Source organism: Talpa occidentalis, unplaced genomic scaffold (genome assembly GCF_014898055.3).
Source record: "Talpa occidentalis isolate TD23 unplaced genomic scaffold, MPIMG_talOcc4v2.1 talOcc4.4, whole genome shotgun sequence".
Classification (NCBI taxonomy): domain Eukaryota; kingdom Metazoa; phylum Chordata; class Mammalia; order Eulipotyphla; family Talpidae; genus Talpa; species Talpa occidentalis.
Window position 1 is genome coordinate 20,496,233 of NW_023604295.1, and position 22,143 is coordinate 20,518,375.

Consider the following 22,143-nt stretch of genomic DNA (forward strand, 5'->3'; position numbering starts at 1 on the left):
TAGAATTTATGGTGCCAAATTTATGTCAAGGATTATTTCTCTACATTTTATTATCCTTGGTGAAACAAATAGAATCTTGTTTCCAAGTAGATCAACAGTCCACGTGTCATGACTACAGTCTCCAAGAAACTTCTGTTTATTGAGGGCCTGTCAAACTCTCATGTTTTGGCAACAACACGTCTTTGAGATCTAGGATCCAAGTCACTGAAGAAAATGCAGGGCCTATACCAGGCTGCTGGACGAATTCTTATTACTCTGGGGGTTTTCAGTATATGCTCTGGAATTATTGCTTTCTTCCCTGTTTTTTCTTATAAGCTTTGTTTCGCGGGATGGAGTGTCTGGATTGCCTGTCCCATCTGGAATGGAGCTTTGGTAGGAAACTATTTTATTACATCTATTGAAGGAATAAAAGAAGGAGGGAGGGAAAGAGGAAACAGAATAACCTGTCCCTTTTACATTTTTCAACAACATGTAGACATCAAAATGCTATAGAAAATCATCATTAACTTGCAACACTGATCTCCTTAGTTGCATTTTAAATATGGTATTGTTCTTAATTTTTTAATCATATGTACTCTATATCATGTATACTATAACAACATGCTGATCAACAAATTCTTTAAAATGGATTTCATTTTATTTCCCCCCTATTTCATTTTATTTTTCCCTTACAACCCCCTTCTTTGACACTTTTTTCTTCTCTCCCCCTTAACCTCAGAAACATCATTTCAAATAAATGTCTGCTAGTTTTAATTATTGTGCTTAATCAGTTCATCCATTTTCATTTTTTATTTTATTTTTATCAATCATTTTGAAACCATCCAATATTTGTCTGTGGGCTTCACTTTGCTACACGTGATTCTCTTGAGATCCTTCATCTTGCTGTAAATGATAACATTTCATCTTCCCTTATAGATGAGTAGTAATCCACCTCTTCCATATCCAATTTTCTACCTGTGGATAGATAGGTTGTTTCTGAATTTAGCTATTATAAATAATACTGCAATAAACATTGTGGAGCATATAATTTTTTTAGTTGACTGTTTTCAATTCCACAGATTGATACCACAAGTACGGTTACTGGGTCTTATGTATTTCCATTTTTAGTTTCTTATCATAGGTCCAGACTACTTTCCCAAATGCGTATACTGGTTTATATTCCCAGCAACAATGTATTAGGTTTCCTCTTTCTCCACTTCTTCTTCAGCACTTAGTGTTGGGGTCTTTTTAATGTATGCCAATCTCAGAGATGTGAGACAATATCTCATTGTCATTTGACTTGCATCTTCTATATTAAAGTAATTATGAACATTTTTCCAATATGCCTTTGGTAAATTGTCTTTTTTAAAATTGACTTCCTATTTTTTAATTGGGTTGTTTATTTGTTAGACTGGATGAATTCTTTGAATATTAAGCCCTTGTCAGTTGTATGATGTTTGAATATCTTCTCCTACTCAATAGGATATCTTTTTAATGTACTTATATTTTCTTTTGCTGTATAAAAGCTTTTTATACAGCAAACAAAAAAATTGCTTTTTTGTTTTTACCTCACTTGCTATAGCGGTCAAATTTTAAAAGATATCTCTATTATTAATATTATGAAATATTCTCAATGCTTCTTTTTATGTATTTTATAGTTGTAGGTCTTATAGCTGTTTTTAATCCATTTTGAATTCTTATTTTGCATGAAGTTAGAGAGTGATCCAACGTTGCTCTGTTATATGTGCTTATTCAGTTTTACCAGTATCATTTGTTAGTAACTCTCCCTTCTCTTACACTGTATTCATTCTTTTTTTTCCTTGTTGCTGGTCTATTTTTTTTTTTTGGTCTGATCTACTTAATTTTTTTTTTAACACTATTCATGCTCATTAATTCTGTCCATTGCTTGTGTTCAATCACAATCGAGGCCCTCTATCATCATGTTTTTAGTTCAGTAGTAGTTTATTTAGGTCCATTGATTCTTTTTGAAGTATTTTTGTATTCATTATTGTATGTTTACCTTTGTCCATCCATTGTTTTTCTTATTCCAACAAGCATGGCTATAACGGTTACCTAGCTTCTCATTAGGCAGGATACACAGTTTTGCTAGATTGAGACTTGAGGTTTTTTCCCCCATCATTTGTGATATGTTCCTCTGTCTCCTCATTTTTATTTTTTATGGGTAGAGATTATTAGATGCCTATTGTTTCATAAACCAACACCTCTGTCCCTGTTTGGATGCATAGCGTCAGCAGGGTGTAGAAGATAGGAACCAGGCAGTGGGGTATCAGGAGATGGCTGCTAACACATACAAAGATCAAGCTTCCTAAGGTGCTATGCGTACCCAATTTAGGTGGAGGGGAGATTTATTTATTTATTTATTTATTTAAGATTTATTTTTATTTATTTAATTTTTTTTGTTTTATTTATTTATTTATACAAGCACTGGGTACAGTCAGAAGCGTGGGAGGGTGAGAGAATTCACCAGAGACAGAGCGGGGAGCAGAGCAGGCAGAAGGACCGAAGCACACTGCTGAGGGGAGCAGCGGGCGGCAGGAGAGGTCTGCGCGCCATGTGGGACCCTCCTCTGGTGGCCGGGGAGCAGCCGGGGATCGAACTGGTGCTGCAGAGGCTGCAGGCAGCTTCGCAACCCACCGCTCAACCGCTGAGCCACAGGGGAGGCCCTGGAGGGGAGATTTATAATGACCCCTTCCCCTAGTCCAATTCCTCAGTTAAAGCCTCCCTAATAGTCTCATGCTAGCTTCAACCTCTCAGTTGGTATATTAATATACAGGTTCTGTGACCAGTCAATAATTGTAGCCATATTTGGTATGGGGTTATATTTGGAACAGAGTGATGGGTGAAGAGTTGCTCCCTTTGCCTTTTGCATACCAAAATTTGCTCTGTGGTGCTTGCTCCTGTTGCTAGGGCCCAAGTGTGTTGAACTCTGATTAATGAAAATATACCATTTTGTTGTTATCTTGGCTTTAGCCATGGTGGAGTTGAGACAGGTGTTTTGTATAACACAGATAAAAAGAATAGCCTTACCTGTATGGAGAGACACATGAGTCAATCTAACCCTTTCCACAGTTTCAGGTTCCAGCTATTCATATAGCTGGAGTTCATATACCCAAGTCTATGAACTTGGGTATTCATATACCCAAGCTTGAACTTGGGTATATGAATACCCAAGTTCAAGCTAATGACCACCACCTTACCCAGGACACACAGTGGCAGTCTCCAAGACTGTCTGCTGTCCTTGAGAAACCCTGTTTAGAGAAAAAGGGTGTTTCACAATCCAGCTCGGGGTGTCTAGTTGCTATCCAGCAGTATAGCATCTGCATTTGCAGATGTCAATCTAGTACTCCAATTTACCACTGCAAATTTCTGTCAGATTCCAGAGTTACACATTCTGTCCTGTACACTGACTCTTTGTGCACCTCCCCCATCTAGTATAATCTCCAGGTTCTAAAACATCCAATGAGGTATGATCCCTTCAGTCAGAAAATTGCAGGTTTTCCTACCCTCTCTGCCATCCTGTTCCTCTTGGTTCATACAATAGTTATCCATTAGTCATCCAAGGACTATTATCTCTTGTTTATATTTAATTTGGTTGCAAATTTGTGGATAGGTGAGCCCTGCATCCTACTGGACTCCTGAAAAATTTTTTTTTAATTTTAATCTTCTCACCTTGATATTCTGAGAAATTGGGATCTATATTTTGAAATTTGAATTTAGAAAAACATATATATAAACTGTGAAAAAATAATGTAAAAATGGAGGACAAAGTAAAATAACTTTTAGACTAATATTTCCATTAATGACTCAGGTGTGTCTTGTAAACCAGAGATGTAAAAGTCCAAAATCTTAGTTCTCCTACCTTTTTCCTTCCATGCAACTGTTTGAACTGAAAATAAGAAGTTGGTGATAAACCTCACTAACTCACAGTCCACTAAGAAAATGTGTGTGCTCAGTACAAGTTGGCATTTTCAGCTCTTAGGGAGATCATTTAAGAGCAAGACCTTAGGAAATATAAATTTGATCTATCTATTACATAAGTATGTATTGGCCACCTACGATGTGCTTCAGTTACAAGGGGGAATAAAGCAAGATTTTAATTGTGTGTCTGCGTGTGATTCTGAATTGGATCTTTTTATTCTAAAGGGCATTATTAGGACAATTGGTGTATCCTGAATGAGAGCTATGAATTACATGCCACAAATGTATGGGTATTAATTTCTTGGCTTTGATGATTGTATTGCTGATAATGTAGAAGAATGCCCTTATTCGTATGAAATTTCTAAGATCCAATAAAGTGTTGTATTCATTTACTAGGCCTGCCTTAACAATATACTAGACGATTAAACAATAGATACTTACTGTTCTGGAGACTGGAAGTTCAAGATCAACGTGTCCGAGGGTTGGTGCCTTTTGAGGGCTGTAAGGGTGGGACCTGTCCAGGATTTTTTCCCTGACTTGTAGATGGCCTTCCTCTTCCCTCTGTACCATGTCTGTGTCCATATTTCCTCTTCCTACTGTGACTGTGTGAATATATGCCCTAGCAATGTTTCCTGGTTGAAAATTTGTTTTGTGGGCCTCCCTGGTGGCACAAGGGGTTAAGATGCAACCTATGATGCTATCCACAGTCTCTGCAGCATGAGTTCGATCCCCAGCTAGGGAGCTACCCACATGGTGCAGCAGACCTCTCCTGACTTGCCTGCTGCTCCCCTCAGCAGTGTTTTTCAGTCAATCTGCCTGTTCTGCTCCCCACTCTGTCTCTGGTAAATCCTCTCACTCCCCTGCACCCCTCTGGCCTGTACCCCAGTTCTTGTATATATAAATAAATAAATCTTAAAAAAAAAAGAAAATATGTTTTGTACAGGTCCCTTGATCCAAGTAAAAAATTTCACTTCCTCCTTTGTTTTAAAACCCCAATTTTCAACTGAGTCCATTACTGCCCAGATGAATGATTTCATTTTCTTACCTTACTGGCAGAGGTGTAGTGATGTGCTTAAATCCTCACCAAAGAGATACGAGAAGGCCTGTGTGGGATTAAAGAAAGTCTTTTTAAAAGGAAAAGAATGCTCCCGTCTTCTTATTCTTCCATCTTGCTGCCTGGAACATGGAGGTGCTGCCTGTCACATTAGCAGTCACCAGGGACCAAGAACCATCCTAAGGGTGGAGCTGGAAGGGACCTGGATCTCAGATGACTTTATGGAGCTGTCACACCAGTCCTGGAACCCTGACTTTTAGGTCTCGATTTTTAAGGCACCCAGCATGGTGAGGTTTAATGATAGCGTGCAGATGGAAGGAACCGAGATAGTGGGAATATGGGACCTAACAAGGACCCTTTGGTGGTGTTTTTCTTTTCTTTTTAAGATACTCTTTTACATTTACCCAGGCTTGACCTGCCAACATTTCCCCCACCACGCCTACTCGAAACCATATGTTCGTTTAAATAAATATCGCTTACAGACCTACTACTGTGTATAAATGGCAGTTACATTTATTCAAGCAGCATCCAAACTTTTTGTTGTTGACCCACAGTAAGAAAAACATTTTTCAATTGAACCTGGAATATACATAAATACAGCTATGTATTTCTCTCTAGGTAAACTGATAGATATTGATACATAAAATATAACCTGATCTACATAACAAGTTTTACAAAACAATAGTTAATCTGTGTGAAGTAAATTTTGATATTTTCTATGCTATTTAACATTTTAAAAATTCTGACTTCACAACTGACCCTAAACTTAACAAAACCATGATTATAGCCCACTCCTGTGTCCCTTTCTTACATTATATTTTTTGCTAATCCCAGGAGTCTTTCATGATGTAGTCATGAAAGATTGGGACCACAAATCATTGATTAAATGCTTGTTCTATGACAGAGATCTATTTGTTAGTCAGACCCAGAAAAATGATGTGAGGTGTTTCCAGCACATAGCTAGTTGGTCGTTATTTGATTTTGAGTGACAACATGGGGCAGGGGAGAGAGAGCATAAGATTTGAGGGAGAGGGACTGTGTTCAAGTCCCAGCTTTGACAGTCTTGGTACACGGTCACGAGTGGGGCCCTCACCCAACTTGTTCCTCAGTGCCTTTACAAGCAAACAAATAAGTACATTATACAGTACATTCCATAGTGATAAAATGGGAGATTTTACAGGTTAAGAGAACCCATGTGAGACACCCTAATCCTATGGTACCCAGTGAGAATAAACACAATATAAACAAAGATTGTATAATAAAGAACTTTGCCAATTTTAAAGTTTTACACAAGTGCTAGTTAACACCATCTCCTTCATATGCGTCCTGCTCTCTGTCCAAACTTTTCATTTCTAATCCCTTGCCACCCGCTTCATTCTCCCACCCTCTTTCCTTGTTGGCCTGCTGAGCTCCCCATCTACCGTTCTTCCCTCAGTGCTTTTCTTTTCTATCACACTGACTTTTTTGGTGGTGTTTCTGCCTCAGGGTCTTGGCACTACCTATTGTCTGCCTGAAGGCTTTGCCTCTATATAGCTCCCTAACTGCCTTTAATTCTCTGAACAAATGTCTCTTTCTTACTGACACCTTCCCTCATTACCATATTCATATTTAAAATTTTCAAGCCCTGTGGCCTCCCTGGGGGCTCAAGTGGTTAAGTCTTAGCACTATGAAGCTAACAGCAGCCGCTGTAGCATGATTTCGATATCTTTGGCCAGGGAGCTACCCACATGGCGCAACAGACCTCTCTTGTCTTGTCCGCTGCTCCCCACAACAGTATATTTCAGTCAATCTGCCTGTTCTGCTCCCCACTCTGTCTCTGGTGAATCCTCTCACCCCCTTCACCTCTGGCCTGTACCCCGGCTTTTGTATGCATAAATAAATAAATCTTTAAAAATATTTTTTAAAAATTAAAATTTTCAAGCCCCATGCCAAGTGGCATTCCTTATCTCTCATACCCTGTTCTACTTTCCCCCTTTATCACTATGTAATGTACTATATAATGTACTTATTTGTTTGCTTGTCCCCCTCAACCATCTTCCCCAATGTATTCTGTATCATGGCAGAGATTTATTCTATTTTGTTTATTTCTGTATGTCCAGCAGTAAGAATATAGTCACCTACTAGATATTCAACAAGTATTGTTAATAAATAATATTCAATGAGTGAATGCTCTCCATTCTGATGGTACAGAAATTCTTACACAGCTAAACCCTGATTAGATTGCAAACACTAAAGGTCAAGCTGTTATTTATACTAAAGCAGGTGGAAAATCCTCATAAGAAGGAAAGCAATAAGAATGCCACTCTGTCAATAATGTCTAAATTTGGAAGAATGTGATTTTTTTCCTAGTGAGTTTCCTAGTGAGCCACAGCTCTGTCTGATCAGGGTCAACTTCAAAAGGTCTCTGACTCATTCCACAACCTTCCCGGCCAGTCACTTCTCAACTTGTATCTTCCTCTGGTGGAAGGATAATTTGTACATTTCAACCCTACAGACTTTTCCTTTTGCAAATGATTTCTTTTCTATTTCAAGATTTGTAAGAGAGATTTTAACAAATCACACAGTACTTTGTATTTGTCCTATGCCTTTTATTCAAGGTTTACTAAATTTTTTTTTTACAAATATTTTATCCTCAGACTCTCCCAGCTCTATTCTGACAGCCACATGATATGCAGTTTCCCTCAAATTTCTGAACTAGGTTATTTAAAGGCATCAGCTGCTAGAAAGTATGCAGCAAGGAGATCACTGTGCCTTGAAGTCTGAGCTTTACTTTAGCCCTAGAAAATTTTTAAGCTTTGATAAAAAGAATGACGCATAAAAGTTTAAACACAGGATTTGAGTCCTGGAGGATTTGGTGACTTGGCCAGTGGCAAGCTGCACCCAGAACCCAGAACTGCGTGAAGACAGGAACTGGAGAGAAAAGGCAGGCTATTGCAATACACGTACCCATGCAAGCCCTGGTTTCCTCCTGTAACAGAGACTTGCCTACGCATAGCTCAAGTATCCACAACTTCCGCAGTCCTGTGATTTCCAATCTCCCCATGGCCAATTTCCACTTAGATATCATAAGCTTCTTTAGGCTCAACTTTCAAAAACAAAATTAATCATCTTACCAGCAAAAGCAATTATTTCTTCTCCTGACTTCCCTGCCTTTGAACTCAATTTCAAACCCTGGAATGACTTCAACTCCATCCTTTTCTCTAAACTAATGTTTCTCACTCGTTTATGAATCACCCAAAGATCTTGTTAAACTCTAGACTCTGATTCAATCAACCTGGGTGAGGCCTGAGATTCTGCATGTCTGACAAGTCCCTAAGGGATGCCAGGGCTGCTGGTCCCTAAGGGATGCCAGGACTGTACTCTGGAGGCAGTGCCCTTAAACAGTTCATCCTCAACCCCACTCCTACCCAACCCCATCCACACAGTTGCCAGATAACTTTGGTAGTTTCCTATGATGCATATCCCTATGTTTTCCTTCTCACTGTATAACACCCTCCCAACCCCTTACCACTTCCCATTCTTGCTCAGGTTTTATGCTTAGATAACTGTGACACTAACGTGTAGGAATCTATCTATTAGAGAGTTATAAGATCAACCTATTGGGTAACTAGCAGCATTTACAAAACATAATAAGAATTAAAATAAGATAGGATAGAGAATATTAGAGTGCATCATATATAATAAGGCAAAGTATTATTATTTTGGCCAAAAACCTTTATAACTTAGCCATAGCATTTTTTTACTGTGGGTATAGGTTTTTAAAGGGGTTGAAGGCCAGGACCCCGCAGACACCTCCATGCCTTATTCCAGTTCAGTCCAGCACGCATGCAAAAAAAAAAAAAAAAAAGTTTCATCTTTCTAAACCTCTGCTGTAACAGTCTGGCTGCTCCAGCCTTCCAGTATTGCTTCATTGTCCAAACAGAGTCCAGATTTGTTATGATGAATTTTGAGGCCCTCCTCAGCCTGGTCACACATGGTTTTCAAGCCTGATGTCTGGCACTTCTCTGCCAGGAACCAACCCTCCTCCAGTCTGGGTTCCTGACTCCCCGTTCCTCCAGCCTAGCTGCCACCCTCCTGCCTTTGCTCGCTGCTCAGGTGCTGGGATTGCCCTTCCCTCTGCCGCCTCCAGTGAGATCACTTCCATCCTCCAAACCCACTTAGAACTTTGTTTCCCTGGCATGCCTTTGTCAGGAAGTGTTCCCCCTGGAAGTGGTATTGTGTCGCTGAGCTTTTTTCACACATAAAGCTCACTCTTCTTGCCTAATCTTGTGGATGCTCTTATGTGTGCACAACTTACACTTTTGGACAGTCAATTCCACTAAGGGCTAGAGCCATTGTTCTCCTGTAGTTATTACCTGGTGAGCCTGCTCATCTTATTGAACCTCTCTGTGCCTCATTTTAAAAGTAGGAGTTCTACATTATTTGGATCATCTGAGGAGTAAATGAGTTAACACATGTACTTAGCCCAGGGCCTGACATAGAGTAAGCTCTCAGTGATGTTAACCTTCATTAACATTCTGTCTATTCAGTGCCCATCACTATGATCCATTGTTTGTAAGTCAGTAAATTATTCCATGTTAAAATGGTTGCTTTAAAAGTTCCTTTTTCTAAGGAACTCTCCTGCACTGCTGGTGGGAGTGCAAACTGGCCCAACCACTATGGAAAACTGTGTGGAGATTCCTCAACCTGCTAAAGATGGAGCTTCCATATGATCCAGCAATTCCACTCCTAGGTATTTACCCAAAGGACACAGATCATTAATTCAAAAGGGCACCTGCACTCCTATGTTTATAGCAGCACTATTTACAATCGCTAAGCTATGGAAAAAACCCAAATGCCCCCAAACAGATGACTGGATCAAGAAGATGTGGTACATATACACAATGGAATATTACTCCGCAGTCAAAAAAGATAAGCTCATGCCATTTGCAGCAATATATATGGAGCTGGAAGGGATCATGCTCAGCAAAATAAGCCAGAAAGAAAAAGAAAAATACCGGATGGTCTCATTTTGTAGCAGAAATTTAGAAAACCTAAATAAGGGACCAGGAAAAAGACTAATTAGAATAAAGTAAAAATCAAAATCAATAAGCAACTATAAGCCAGAGACACACTGGGGAGGGGGACAGGAGGAGGGATTAGGGTCAAAATAAGGGGGTGGAATTGTATGGGGACTTTAACCAAGATGAAAATGCATACATTGTGCAAAAATGAAAAATGATGTAAAACATATATAAAATAAAATATTAAAAAAAGTTCCTTTTTCTGTTGTGACTGCATCATTTCCTTCAATTCAGCTATTTCTGGGTACTGGGTCATTTATTTGGGCAATTTAAAGATTTAGTGGGAGGGCTGGCCATTGGAGTGTTTTGCCAAGTGTTGCGAAATCCAAACGATGCCCCAGGAGCCGCCCACAGAGCGAGTCAATAGCCTGTCCAGAAGAGCAAGGGAGAAAAGTACAGGCCCGGCCCTCTCCGCCCCCGCTCGACCCCCACCCCCAGGCACACTGGCTCTCAGGCTCCCCCCACGCCCCAGCTCCCCTGCTCTGCCCGACTTTCACCCCCAGACACGGCCTAGCTACCATTTCCTTTTCCCTGCTAGGCCTCCCTCCGGTGCCCTCAAATCGCTTCCTTTTTCATTCTTTCCCTGACTTTATCTAAAAACAAAATTTTAAAAAGGAAATGAGAAAAGCCAAGGGGGAGGCTGTGACTTTCGGGGAAGCACCCTGCGCTGGCTCCCATGCAGGGCGGGGGAGTGCACAGACAAGGGTGCCGTTGGCCCTGGAGCTGCCATCCGGGGTGCCCAGGGGCTGAACACGGTCACCCTCCCACCAGCTCGTGGAGGAGCTTTTTCAAGGCTTTATGTAAACAGAGCAGAATTCAAGCTGGCAGCTACTACAGAAATAACAGGCAACTGCAATTCTGCGGCATTTTTCAGCTTTCAAAAGGAAAGAAACAGTCCATGCCAAAGTAGTTAAGACAACCTTGGAATCTCAGCATCTGATAATGTCAGCTATCTGCTTGGAGGGAGACCAGCAGAGGGGCGGCTCCTTCGCCTTTATCTTCCCTGCTTCAGTGTTTCTCAGAGGAGTGAAGTGTCATTTGAGGGCCTCACCTTTGAAAGCAGAGATTGGCTCCAGGCTGGGCAATGGTGCTACAGTCACTCTTAATAATTCTCCTGTTCTGTCTACTATTCACGCTGGCCCCACCTGCATAGGGTTTCCTGGAAACTTCACCCTGGCAGAGGGAAGCCAGGGACCTCTCCTGACGACAGATGGTTCTGTTTTTATCTATGGGAGTTTTATGGTATGGCGATGCCAAGCCTGGAAGTTCAGGCTCAGCTACACAGAGGTACTGTGTGAGCGTACATGTGTTTTTTCCCCCACCCTCTCTCAAATTCTCTTAATCCAGCTTTCAAAATAAAATATGCCAGAAAAATGAAAAGCTGGGTCTCAAAACAATAAATATGCCAGACCCGCTGCTACAAAATCAGCGTACCACAAAACTATTTTGGTAAGGGCTCTGAATTTTTCCTCCTTAAGTTTGTAGATACTGTGCCTCTCTGTTTATTTCTCTGTCAAAAGCCTAAACTGCACTATTTTTAGTCCTATCCTTATTCTATATCTTATTTCAGACACATCTCTTCCTGGTTTGCTCTCTCAACCTCAAAACATTCCTTGACCAGGAACAAATGATTTATAGTTTGGGAATAAGCCATTTCCAGGCTCAATGACTACAAAGGTCTCCTTCATCAGACCCCGTACTGAATCAAAGATGAGTCCAGAATTTCTACCCCCCCCGCCCCTCCCCCCATAATCTATTGCTCAATTCTGGTGACACCATTCCCTCCTTTGTTTAACTATTTTCATTCTGCACTTGGGGTGTTTCCTTCAACAGAAACTATAAAGAACTCTCTTTTGAAAAGCTGGACACCATTGCACCCAGAACAATAAATGTCCCATCATGCCTTCATTCTGATGATAATCTTTGTTACTTGAAAAACTCGAATCATGTATTTGTATCCCACTAGCAGGCTAAGGCTGTGGAATCTCAAATGAAAGCAAATAGTAAAAGATAATGCTGCTGGGTTTTCAAAGTTCCATGAGACATTTCTATTCCAGATCCTCTCATTTAAAATTTTAGCAATTTGTGAAAAAGATAAACAAGAGACAATTGATTGAAATAATACATTCTTTATTACAGTGGCAACTGACAGTAGTGACGGTTGTAATTGTGGTGGCAAAGGCAACACAGAAAATTTTAAAATGAGCTTCTGTGAAGCATGTCTTTATGACACCGATCTTTCTTTTCTTCATTGTCATCACAGATGAGGAGATCAGAGCCAAAAATCCATTTGGCCATTTGCTGCTCCTACCAGTTCATGAAAGAGTTGTCATTGAACTCTTTCCAAAGGTGTCTTCTATCTTGGATGTTATTTTTCCATTTTCTTTCCACAGGCCATCACAGCTGGTGTGCTTCTACTGTTGGCTCACAAAAAGTGGACCCAGAGATACCTGGTAAATATGTAGATATGAGTAAGATGGCAGAGTGGGTTTGAAGGTCAATCTCTTTGAGCTCAAGATGTAACAGACAATGTGATTTTTGATTATAATTGAATTCTACTTAACTAATGCATTGCTAGGATGAATTGTAGCCAAAAACCTGTTTATCTTATTCCTGCTCCTGACATTTTCTGCAAGGGCCTGCGATTATTGCAGATATTGAAGAATTGTAATTTGGGGAGAACAGAGCCAATGTTCATGCTGCTGAATTTCATTTCAAAGAAAGAGATACATAGGCACTTCTTCAAATAATATCCTGTTGAACCTGAACAACAGGGGGGTTACGGGCACTGACCCTCATGCAGGTGAAAAATCCACATATAACATTTGACTTCCCAGGAATTTAACTAATAATAGCCTGCTGTTGACTGGAAGCCCTACCAATGAGGTAGGGTACATAGTAGCCAACTGGGGCAGGGTACATTTTCCTCAACTGAGATTGGCCCCATATACCACCTATATGTGTGTGAATTTTTATAAAACTATTTAAAAGTACCATGAAACTATAAACTTTTATAAAACTATAAAAAGGTAAAATTCTAACTTTTTATAATAGACCTGTGTGTATTTTATGGTAGTATGGTAGTAAAGGATAAAACAGAGGACAAATATTTTATGCATTCAAGACATACTTTACTTAAATTTTTTAAAATATATTTCTAGGTTATGCAGTTCATATGCAATTTTTTTTTTAATTTTTGCAAATCTCCAAAGACTTTGCAATCTATTTATTGGTGAAAAAATCTAGAGAATGAGTGTGTTCGTGCAGTTCAAACCAATGTTGCTCAAGGGTCAACTGTATCTTCAAGTCTCGAGTTAGAATCTTCCTGCTCTCTCCCCTCAAACTGCACTAAGTCTGGGCTAGCTTGCATTTCAATAATGTAGACCCAAGCAATCCCATAATACTGAAAGACTGCCTTGATCTGATTATCGATCTGTTTCCCATGAGTATTTCAGGTAATCTCAAACATTCATATACCTGTGAATCACCTGGAGGTTTTGTTAAGACACAAATTCTGATTCAATAGGTCTGGGAGAGGCCTGAGCTTCTACATTGGTAACAAACTCCTAGAATTTGTTGGTGCTGCTAGACCATGGGCCATGCCATGATTAGCAAGGTCCTAGGGCAGGGATTCTGTATATTCATCTTTGTTTTTCCCACCCTAGACTGGTTCTCTGATCATGATAGCAGATAAATAAATATTTGTTGAATGGAATTAGTTTCATTTTTTTTTTTTTGCCCCAGTTGGCTAATATGTTATTCACCACAGTGTAATTCAGGAGAACACCAGGACCTAAACAGGTATTTGTAAACTATTTCTCCTTCATTCCCCAGGGAGAGAGATTAATACCTGGCATCTCTTTCTTTCTTTCTTCATATTGCTAGGAAGATTTTGAAAAATCTAGCTCCTAAAGTAACAATTTCTTTCTTCTTTGTTTTCAGTGGGAAGCTAGTTTCACCTTTGTGATTTTGAGCATTATGGGATGTCCACTTCATTTTGCAGTGGCCTTAGAATCTGCACTCCTCGGCCCATATTGCTTCTATTCGCTTTCAGGGATTGCAGGGACCAATTACCTTGGTTATGCAGTTGCCTTTCCTTTTCCATATACAAAATTCCCATCAGTTTGTGTGGACCCACCACACTATGAAGAGTACCACTTGACACTTCAAGCCTTCGACCTGTGCCTGAGCTTTGCCATGCTCTGTACATCCCTGACATCATTCATCAAACTTTCTGCAAGACTTGTCTGGAATGGACACATAAATGTAAGTTGCCCCCTGCCAAAAAAAAAAAAAAAGTGGGGGAAGCTGATTCTTGTTGCATCCTTATTTACCACTGTATCTGTACATGCATGCTAACAAGTGCAAGTCATGTAATAGTTGTTTGATAATTGTTTTTGAATCAATGAAGGGAAATGTTGATGTGATTACTGAAGGTAGGGTGATCAGTAGTACTAGCTGACTTTTATCTCTACTGCAATTGAAAAGATTGCCAAAAATACCAGTTACTATGACATTTTTCTGGATATTAAAAGAAGAATCCTTCATATTTCTAATACTCATCAAATGCAAGTTTCTTAATATAGATTTTATTTCATGAATTCATAAAGTTGTATTTGCTTTTCGATTAGGAAAAAAGCAGAAGAAATCCTCCCACTCTTTCTACTCCAATATCAGCAGAGAGGCTGATATACTGCAACACCAAATTTACTTTTCTAACTTTTTCCAGGAGGGCTAATAATAATAGTAAAGATATGATGATAATAATATAGATATAAACTATATATTTACTATCTGTTGGTAAACTTCTGAAACTAAAGCTAAAAAATTAATCAATTTTCCCAAGGTGACACAGCTATTGAGTTGTGGGCTGGATTCAGAACCCAGAGCGTGTTCTCTTAATCAGGCCAGATTTATTTTAGAACTTGTCACCCACTTTACAACTTCTCCTCCTCTGCTAGACTACTAAGATGTATGACTCTGACCTCCAGGAGGACTAGAGCAGTGCCACTGAGGGGAGGACAGTGATTCCTGATTCCAAATTCCTACTGCTGATACTGGGCCTCTGCTTTGTGGGTTGAACAGAGATATTTCCCGCTGCAAACTCTTATACTGGATTTCTGTTGCAAGTTAGTATTTTATTAAGGTCAGGTGAATTGGGGTAATTTTAGCCAACTATTTTTCCAGTTTGATCCTATCAATACCAAGCAGCAAATCTGGAAGACAAGAAATTGGCACTCTCAGTGAATGTTGTGGTCAATCTTGTCCTCTTCAACTTCTGCATAGGTCTGCAAAGGAAATCCTGTGCATTCTTAGGAACAGAGTTGATTTTACTAGGGGGCCCACTGAGAGCTGAGGCGAGCAGACCAAGATTACCTCCCCCACTGTCCTGCCAGGCCATCTCAAAGTTCAACATTTGAGATTTCTCCCTTGTGGTGAACATCTCAACTTCCTAGCACCTTTTGTTAAAAGGAACATTTACCTAGGGGAACCACACATTAAAGTGTTAGCAGTCATAACCCCTCAGCATGGATACTTAATCAGATACCTGACTGTCATCATAGTCTTGGCACTCATAACATCCAGATTTAGTGTACAATGGAAGGCAAGGGGGAGAAAATAGATGCAGAATTTAATAAGTCAGTCCCATGGAGACCTAACAGTGAAACCACCTACAGTTCCTTTGAGAGAGAGAAAATTAATTGAAAACAGAGCAAAGTTCAACTTCAGAGTTTTTGCCTTGCCCATCTTGCTCAAAACACCTTGGTACATGACTTCTAAGTGAGACCTAGGACCCAAAACAATATTCTCAAAGTAGATCAATGACATCAGAAACACCCTGGGTTCTTGTTAAGCCAGATTTCTGGATCCCATCCAAGGGCCTTCCTATTATGTCAGAAACTGAGGTTGGAGAAAGGGGGTGTGCATTTTTTAACATTCTTCCCAGGAGATTATGATAAAAATTCTCCTCCTATCACACAATTTTCTTAGTGTCACTTCTAGACAGGATCACCATTGCTTGAAATGCGACACTAGCTTGGAAAAAGGTTCTAGATAAATTTAATAAACAGGTTGTATTTGATGAGTGTTTTTGGATGACTTGGTACCACTTAGTTCATAATGGTGGCAGGTCATGTTTCATTAGTGAGCATGAGTGACTGATATAATGGGATGTCATTTTTTTAAAAAGATTTATTTGTTTATGTATACAAGAGCTGGGGTATAGGCCAGAGGTGAATATAGGGGGTCTGGTATGTGTGAGAGGATTCACCAGAGACAGAGTGGGGAGCAGAACAGGCAGACTGACAGAAATACACTGCTGAGGGGAGCAACGGGCAAGACAGGAGAGGTCTGCTGTGCCATGTGGGTCAGCTTCCTGGCTGGCAATTGACCTCGAGCTTCAGTGGCTGCCAATAGCTTGATAGCACCGAGAATTGACTTAACTTCTTGCACCACGAGGGAGGCCTGAGATGTGATGTTCTGTACTAAGAAATACACTACTGCCATGAGCCCATAGGAGCACCTGCAGCACACAAACCTTTATTAATGTGTAGAAATCTCAGCTATGTTAGGACAGTGTCCATCAATTAAATAATAATAGAAACCAGAAAACTTTCTTCGAAGGAAAGGTGAGTCATCGGTTAAGATGCAGAATTTTATATAGTGAGTTCTACATTAATGAACCTTCATAACAACTCTTTTGGATGCCCTACATTCTGAAAGAGAGATGTATTATTTGAAATTCATTAAAAACAAATATTGTAAAATATGTTGCTGATGCTCGCATTTTTCAGATATAAACAAAAAACTGAGAATGTTTTTAAGAGTTGCACATCTAAGTATGTGATGAAAATTGAAATTCTATAATGTAAATATAGCCCATATTTGGAAACCCAAGTGCTATGAAAACTTGATAAAAAGAAGACAGTGATGTTCTGAAGGAAGCTTCAGGGGAAATTATAGTTATTATGTTGTATTATAGAACCAAATCATTTTTTTTTTTCAGATGGGTATATAACAGTCAACATAATGATAGAAAATAGTCACTTCTAAGAGTTTTTTTCTGTTAGTTCCAAAACATGTTTCAGAAATAAATCAAGCTCCCCCTTGAGAATTGCAACGTTCATAATTTCGTTGCTCCCTGTGCCTTTGTGATTTAGAATTGAAGTCATCTTGTGTACTATAACAAAATGCCAAAGACTGAGTGCCTTACCAACACACATTGATTTCTCACAGTTCTAGAGACTGAAAATCCAAGACCAAGATGCCAGCTTGGCAGGTGTTTGGCCAGGCCTCTGCTTCTGCCTTCTCCCTGTGTGCTCAACTTCCCTGTGCCTGCCCTGGACAGACTGGGGGGATGTCTGTATCTCCTCTTCTTCTTGAGCACTAATCCCATTAAGGGAGTCCCACCCTTGTGATGTTAATGAAACCTCATTACCTCCCAAATGATTCCCCTTCAAATACCATCACAGTGGGGATTATGGCTCCAACATATGAATTTGGGGGGCACATAAACAGTCGACAGCATCTTGCTGAAGTTCACACAAGTAATGATTGATGAGCATGCCGTCAATTGGAACTCAACCAATACCACAGTGAGGAATGCTGGAAAGAGGCATGAGGCGTTTGATGATTTTGATAAACTCACAAAAGCATAGTGTGAGTAGCACAGATGAATGGGTCACCCGCAAAATTCATCTAGACGTTCTATCCCCCACTCTGTTGGTATTAGGAGGTGGGACATTTGAGAGGTAATGAGGCTTAGGTGAGTTTGTGAGAGAGAGTCTTCAAGCTGGGCTTAGTATCCTTATAAGATGAACAGACTGAAACTCCACAAGGCAAGGATCCAGCCAAAGGTGGCCGTGTGCAAACTAGGAAGAATATCTCACTATTGGACTCTCAGCCTCCACAACTGTGAGAAATAAATGTTGTTTAAGCCACCAAGTCTATGGTAGTTTGTTATAGCAGCCCAAGCTGATGAAAACAGTGAGCCCTTCCAAATTTCAAGGACCCCTGGGAAGGGGCAGAGCTGGGAAAGCGCTGAGTCCTCTGTTTGGCTCCTTGCAACACCGTGAAGTGATCCTGTTGACTAAGGACTCAGGCAGGGTGAAAACCAGCACAACACACAAAGCAAGTAGAGAAACTAAAATGCAAAATAACCATAGCTGGAATTGTCTACATTCTTGGTCCGGTAAGTAATAAAGTGATGGGAAAGGAAAGAATTGGGACTCCAGACGCACTGCAGCTGTCCCCTGCAGCTACCCTGCCCCTCCTCCAGGGAATGGAATGGCTCTGTTTGTTTTGCTTTCATTATTCATTGTTGTGTTTTGGGTTTTTTCCTAATGAAAGGGGAAAAGAAAATATTACCCCCATCATGTGATACAGTGGTTTGATTTTTTTTCAATGAATTGAGCAACATTCTTCCTTTAACAGACATAGGTAAACTCTTTAAATGCAACTACATTTAAATGAAACTACCTTATCCATAAAGAATCCTCTCCCCACCAAAGAAAAGACAACTTAGCAGCAATATATTGGCTCCAGATCTTCCAGTGGACATTGTTACATCAACATCACGTGTTTTGAAACTAATTCATGTACACCTCTGGCCCTAAAGTTCTCAGACATTATGTTCGGTGATAGTAAGATCTTTCCAGTCCTTTCAGGAACTAAATCTTCTCAGGTAAAACTCAATCAGGACCATGGAAGAGTGAGACTCCACTGAATTTCTTCCACAAATTACATTATGTGGTCTTCTCAATTTTGGTAGGTAGAAAAATCAGAATCTAGAAAAATATTCGCAGCTCAGGGCATTACTGTTACTGTTGTCTCATTTTCTTTCTTTTTTTAAAAAAAATGTATTTATTTATGCATAAAAGAGCTGGGGTGTAGGACAGAGGTGTGGGAGGGTGAGAGGATTCACCAGAGACAGAATGGAGAGCAGAACAGGTGGATCTATTGAACAAGTACTCAATTTAAACTTCTAACATAAAGTATCCTAATGGAGTTCCCCCGTTGTTCCTCACTTTCAGTTTAAAATATTATGAATATATATTTAAAACAAATTTTAAATATGACATATAAAACCAAGCCATTTTTGTTTTATAAAAGGACACGAATAGAAATCAGAAATCTCCATTCTCCATAATCATAAAAAATGTAAAGAAAACTGAATTTATAGTGGTGAATATTTCAGAATGATTAGAACTGCATGAATACATGCTTATATTTAAGAATGTAACTGTGCTATTAAATGCTATGTATTAAATATACACAATTAATTATTTTATATATAGTATTATAACTATACATAATATAACTATATTAGTTACATCCTAATAATAAGATATACAGATATCTTAATATTTATTCTGTATATCAAACCAACCAGAATTATTTTGTTGGGTGTCTTTTAAAAAATCTTACCATTATATTATAGAATTAAAAAAACATAACTACAGTTTCTTTGCATTAATATTGTTTTTTAAAATTTTTTCTTCTCTTATAATACCTAGCTAACCTAGTGTCACAGAAAAACAGGAAAGTTGCTATTTAAAATGACAGAATTTCAAGGTGCTAAATATACTTATGTAGTGTTTTCTTTCTTTTTTTTAAAGATTTATTTTATTTATGCATACAGTAACTGGGGTGTAGGCCAGCGGTGAGGGAAGTGAGAGGATTCACCAGAGACAGAGTGGGGAGCAGAACAGGCAGATCTACTGAAATACACTGCTGAGGGGAGCAGTGGGTGAGACAGGACAGGATCAAACTCATGTCTCACTGGTGATAACTTGATAGTGCTGAGATTTTAACCACTGTACCACCAGGGAGGCCCATTATTTAGAGATTTGAGAGCAGCGGAGTAGCAGGTGGCATTACCAGAAGCCAATTTTGCATCTTCCTAGCCATAGCTAAATTTATAACCTATAACAGGAGTGTTTCAAATGTAAAAGCAACTCACATGTCCTGGTGGATTAACTATGGTCATGGAATCCAAGGAGAATCTCCAGAAAAGAAGATAGAAAGAGTAGGTTTGAGTGTCAATATCAAGGAGCAGTTGTTTATTGAAGAAAAATTGTTCTCACTGTTATTTATGACACATGGAGAATCTGCTATTTTTGAAGTCTGCTTAAGGTGTACTTGTTTCCTCTGTCACTCACTATCTGATCATTACTGAACCTCTCTGTGTCTTAAGTTCCTTATTTGTAAAGTGGAGATAGCACCTACTTCATGATGCAAAATGAAATGATATAATTACTGTTAAGTATCTGATACTGGGAATGACACTTTATAACTACTTTAAAAACCTCCCCCTCACTTCTAATCAAATAAAAATTTTTGGCTCTTAAAGATTTCAGAAAAGTGCCCTTTAACCTGTTGATTTTCAAAAAGTTCCAATCCAATCCAAACCAAACCACAAATGATCAAAAGATCATCAACAGAAAGATTCCCCATTTCCTTAGACAGCCCTCACCACAAAAGCAATGGTTTTTCCTGATATTTTATGCTCATGCCAGATAGTTTATTGCACATGTTTGTAGAACTTCCTGCCATCCCCTTCCACCAATAGCACCAATTTTGTTCTCTCTGGTGATTCCTCCTAAGTCCTTGCATGTTGCCAGGATGCTGTTGCTTAGGTCATCCTTCCCTGGGTTTTTGTGGAATAAAGAAGGTTGAATTAACTAGCAGAAGTGACCCTCCACTTTCTTTGGTAAATTGTAGACATAAACACTATTTTTTTTCTTCCTAGGGTCAAAAGAGTGGACAATGAATTTGAAGAACTATTCCTCTGAAATGTACTACATTTGTGGCCATGATTTTGAAATATTTGCAAAATAATTTTGATCTTTAAACTTGTTTCTTCTATGTGCTTATAAAATAGAAATTGAAATAATTGTACATTGTAGCTCTTTTTGATGGTTAACCTTGTTTTTTTCTGATTTGTTATAACATAAACACTGAAATTATATCATTGTGCATAGAATTTTAAAATCTAAACTATAATTTGGCAGTGAATGAGTGTTTTCTTTACCTTTGTCTGATTCCCTCTGTGGATGTTTCATTAAATTGTAATTTCACATTACCTAAGTTAAGGCAATGTCTTCTGAGGCATCCTTCATTGCCATTATCAAAGTGACTCTAAATCTTCAAAGCACAATTAAAATACTGGACTTAGGCCATAATGAGAAAGGTCTCCCACAAGAGGAGTATGACCCTCCCTCTGGCCTCTCTGTGGCTTGTCTTTGGCACTCATGACTGTTTAATAGTTATAGGCGACTTTAGAGGTGCTTTAGACCAACTTCTCACCAGACCTGTATGCTCCTGATATGTCACCCATTCCCAAGAGCACCCCATCTCCCTGTTGAGTGGCTCTAAATGGGAGTGGTCTTGCTGATGGACTGGAGATTTACCTCTTATTTCCTCTAGGACTTAGTCCTGCACCCGCAGCTATTAATAGCCCAAACATGCTCCCTAGACCAGCAGCATCAGCACCACCTGGGAATTCTGAACTCTGGGCTGGGGCCTCACAGTCTGTTTGGGGAGGCCCTCCTCCTGGAGATTTTGATGAACACTAAAGTTTGAGAAGCTCTTGGGCTGCGGAGCAGAAAGTGGGTGTGACTGGAATGAGAATCACCTGGATTCAGATCCATGTTCTCTGCCATTTTAGCCATTAGCCTCAGCTGATCTCTGGTCAAAAGGAGCTGATAGAGGTAGCCAATTCCCTGACTTGCTGTGAGAATTCAGTGGTACTATAGAAGTAAGCAAATAGCAGGAAATGTAACACACAATAAATACTCAAAAATAGTGCCTAGTGTTAGCCATTCATTCAATATATTTGTTACCTTTGAATATCTGTCTGAATAGAGTCCATTCATTTGCAAATGAACAAGTACAAATTTTAGATATGACACTTTAGACATATGAAAAAATATGATTTCAGAGAAGCTAAGTGACATGTTAAAAGACACACTGCCCAATTGTTAGTGTCTGGAAGTTCCTCCTAGTACTCAGCTCTTCAATCCACAAGGGTTTATCTGTCACTGAATACAGCAATAAGACATCTAGTCCTGGACCCGATGGTTGTATTAGTAGGGACTTCAAATTTCT

At 39.4% G+C, this 22,143-nt stretch overlaps 1 protein-coding gene across 1 annotated transcript; it reads left to right on the forward strand.

The window, feature by feature from the left end:
* The first annotated feature begins 213 nt into the window (after positions 1-213).
* Positions 214-20,875, forward strand: TMEM212 (transmembrane protein 212). The gene is made up of 4 exons (XM_037524527.2): positions 214-372; positions 12,429-12,488; positions 13,978-14,301; positions 20,786-20,875. Exons 1-4 carry the CDS (start codon positions 214-216, stop codon positions 20,804-20,806), a joined length of 564 nt encoding a protein of 187 aa, XP_037380424.1. The 3' UTR covers positions 20,807-20,875.
* Positions 20,876-22,143: the final 1,268 nt, after the last annotated feature.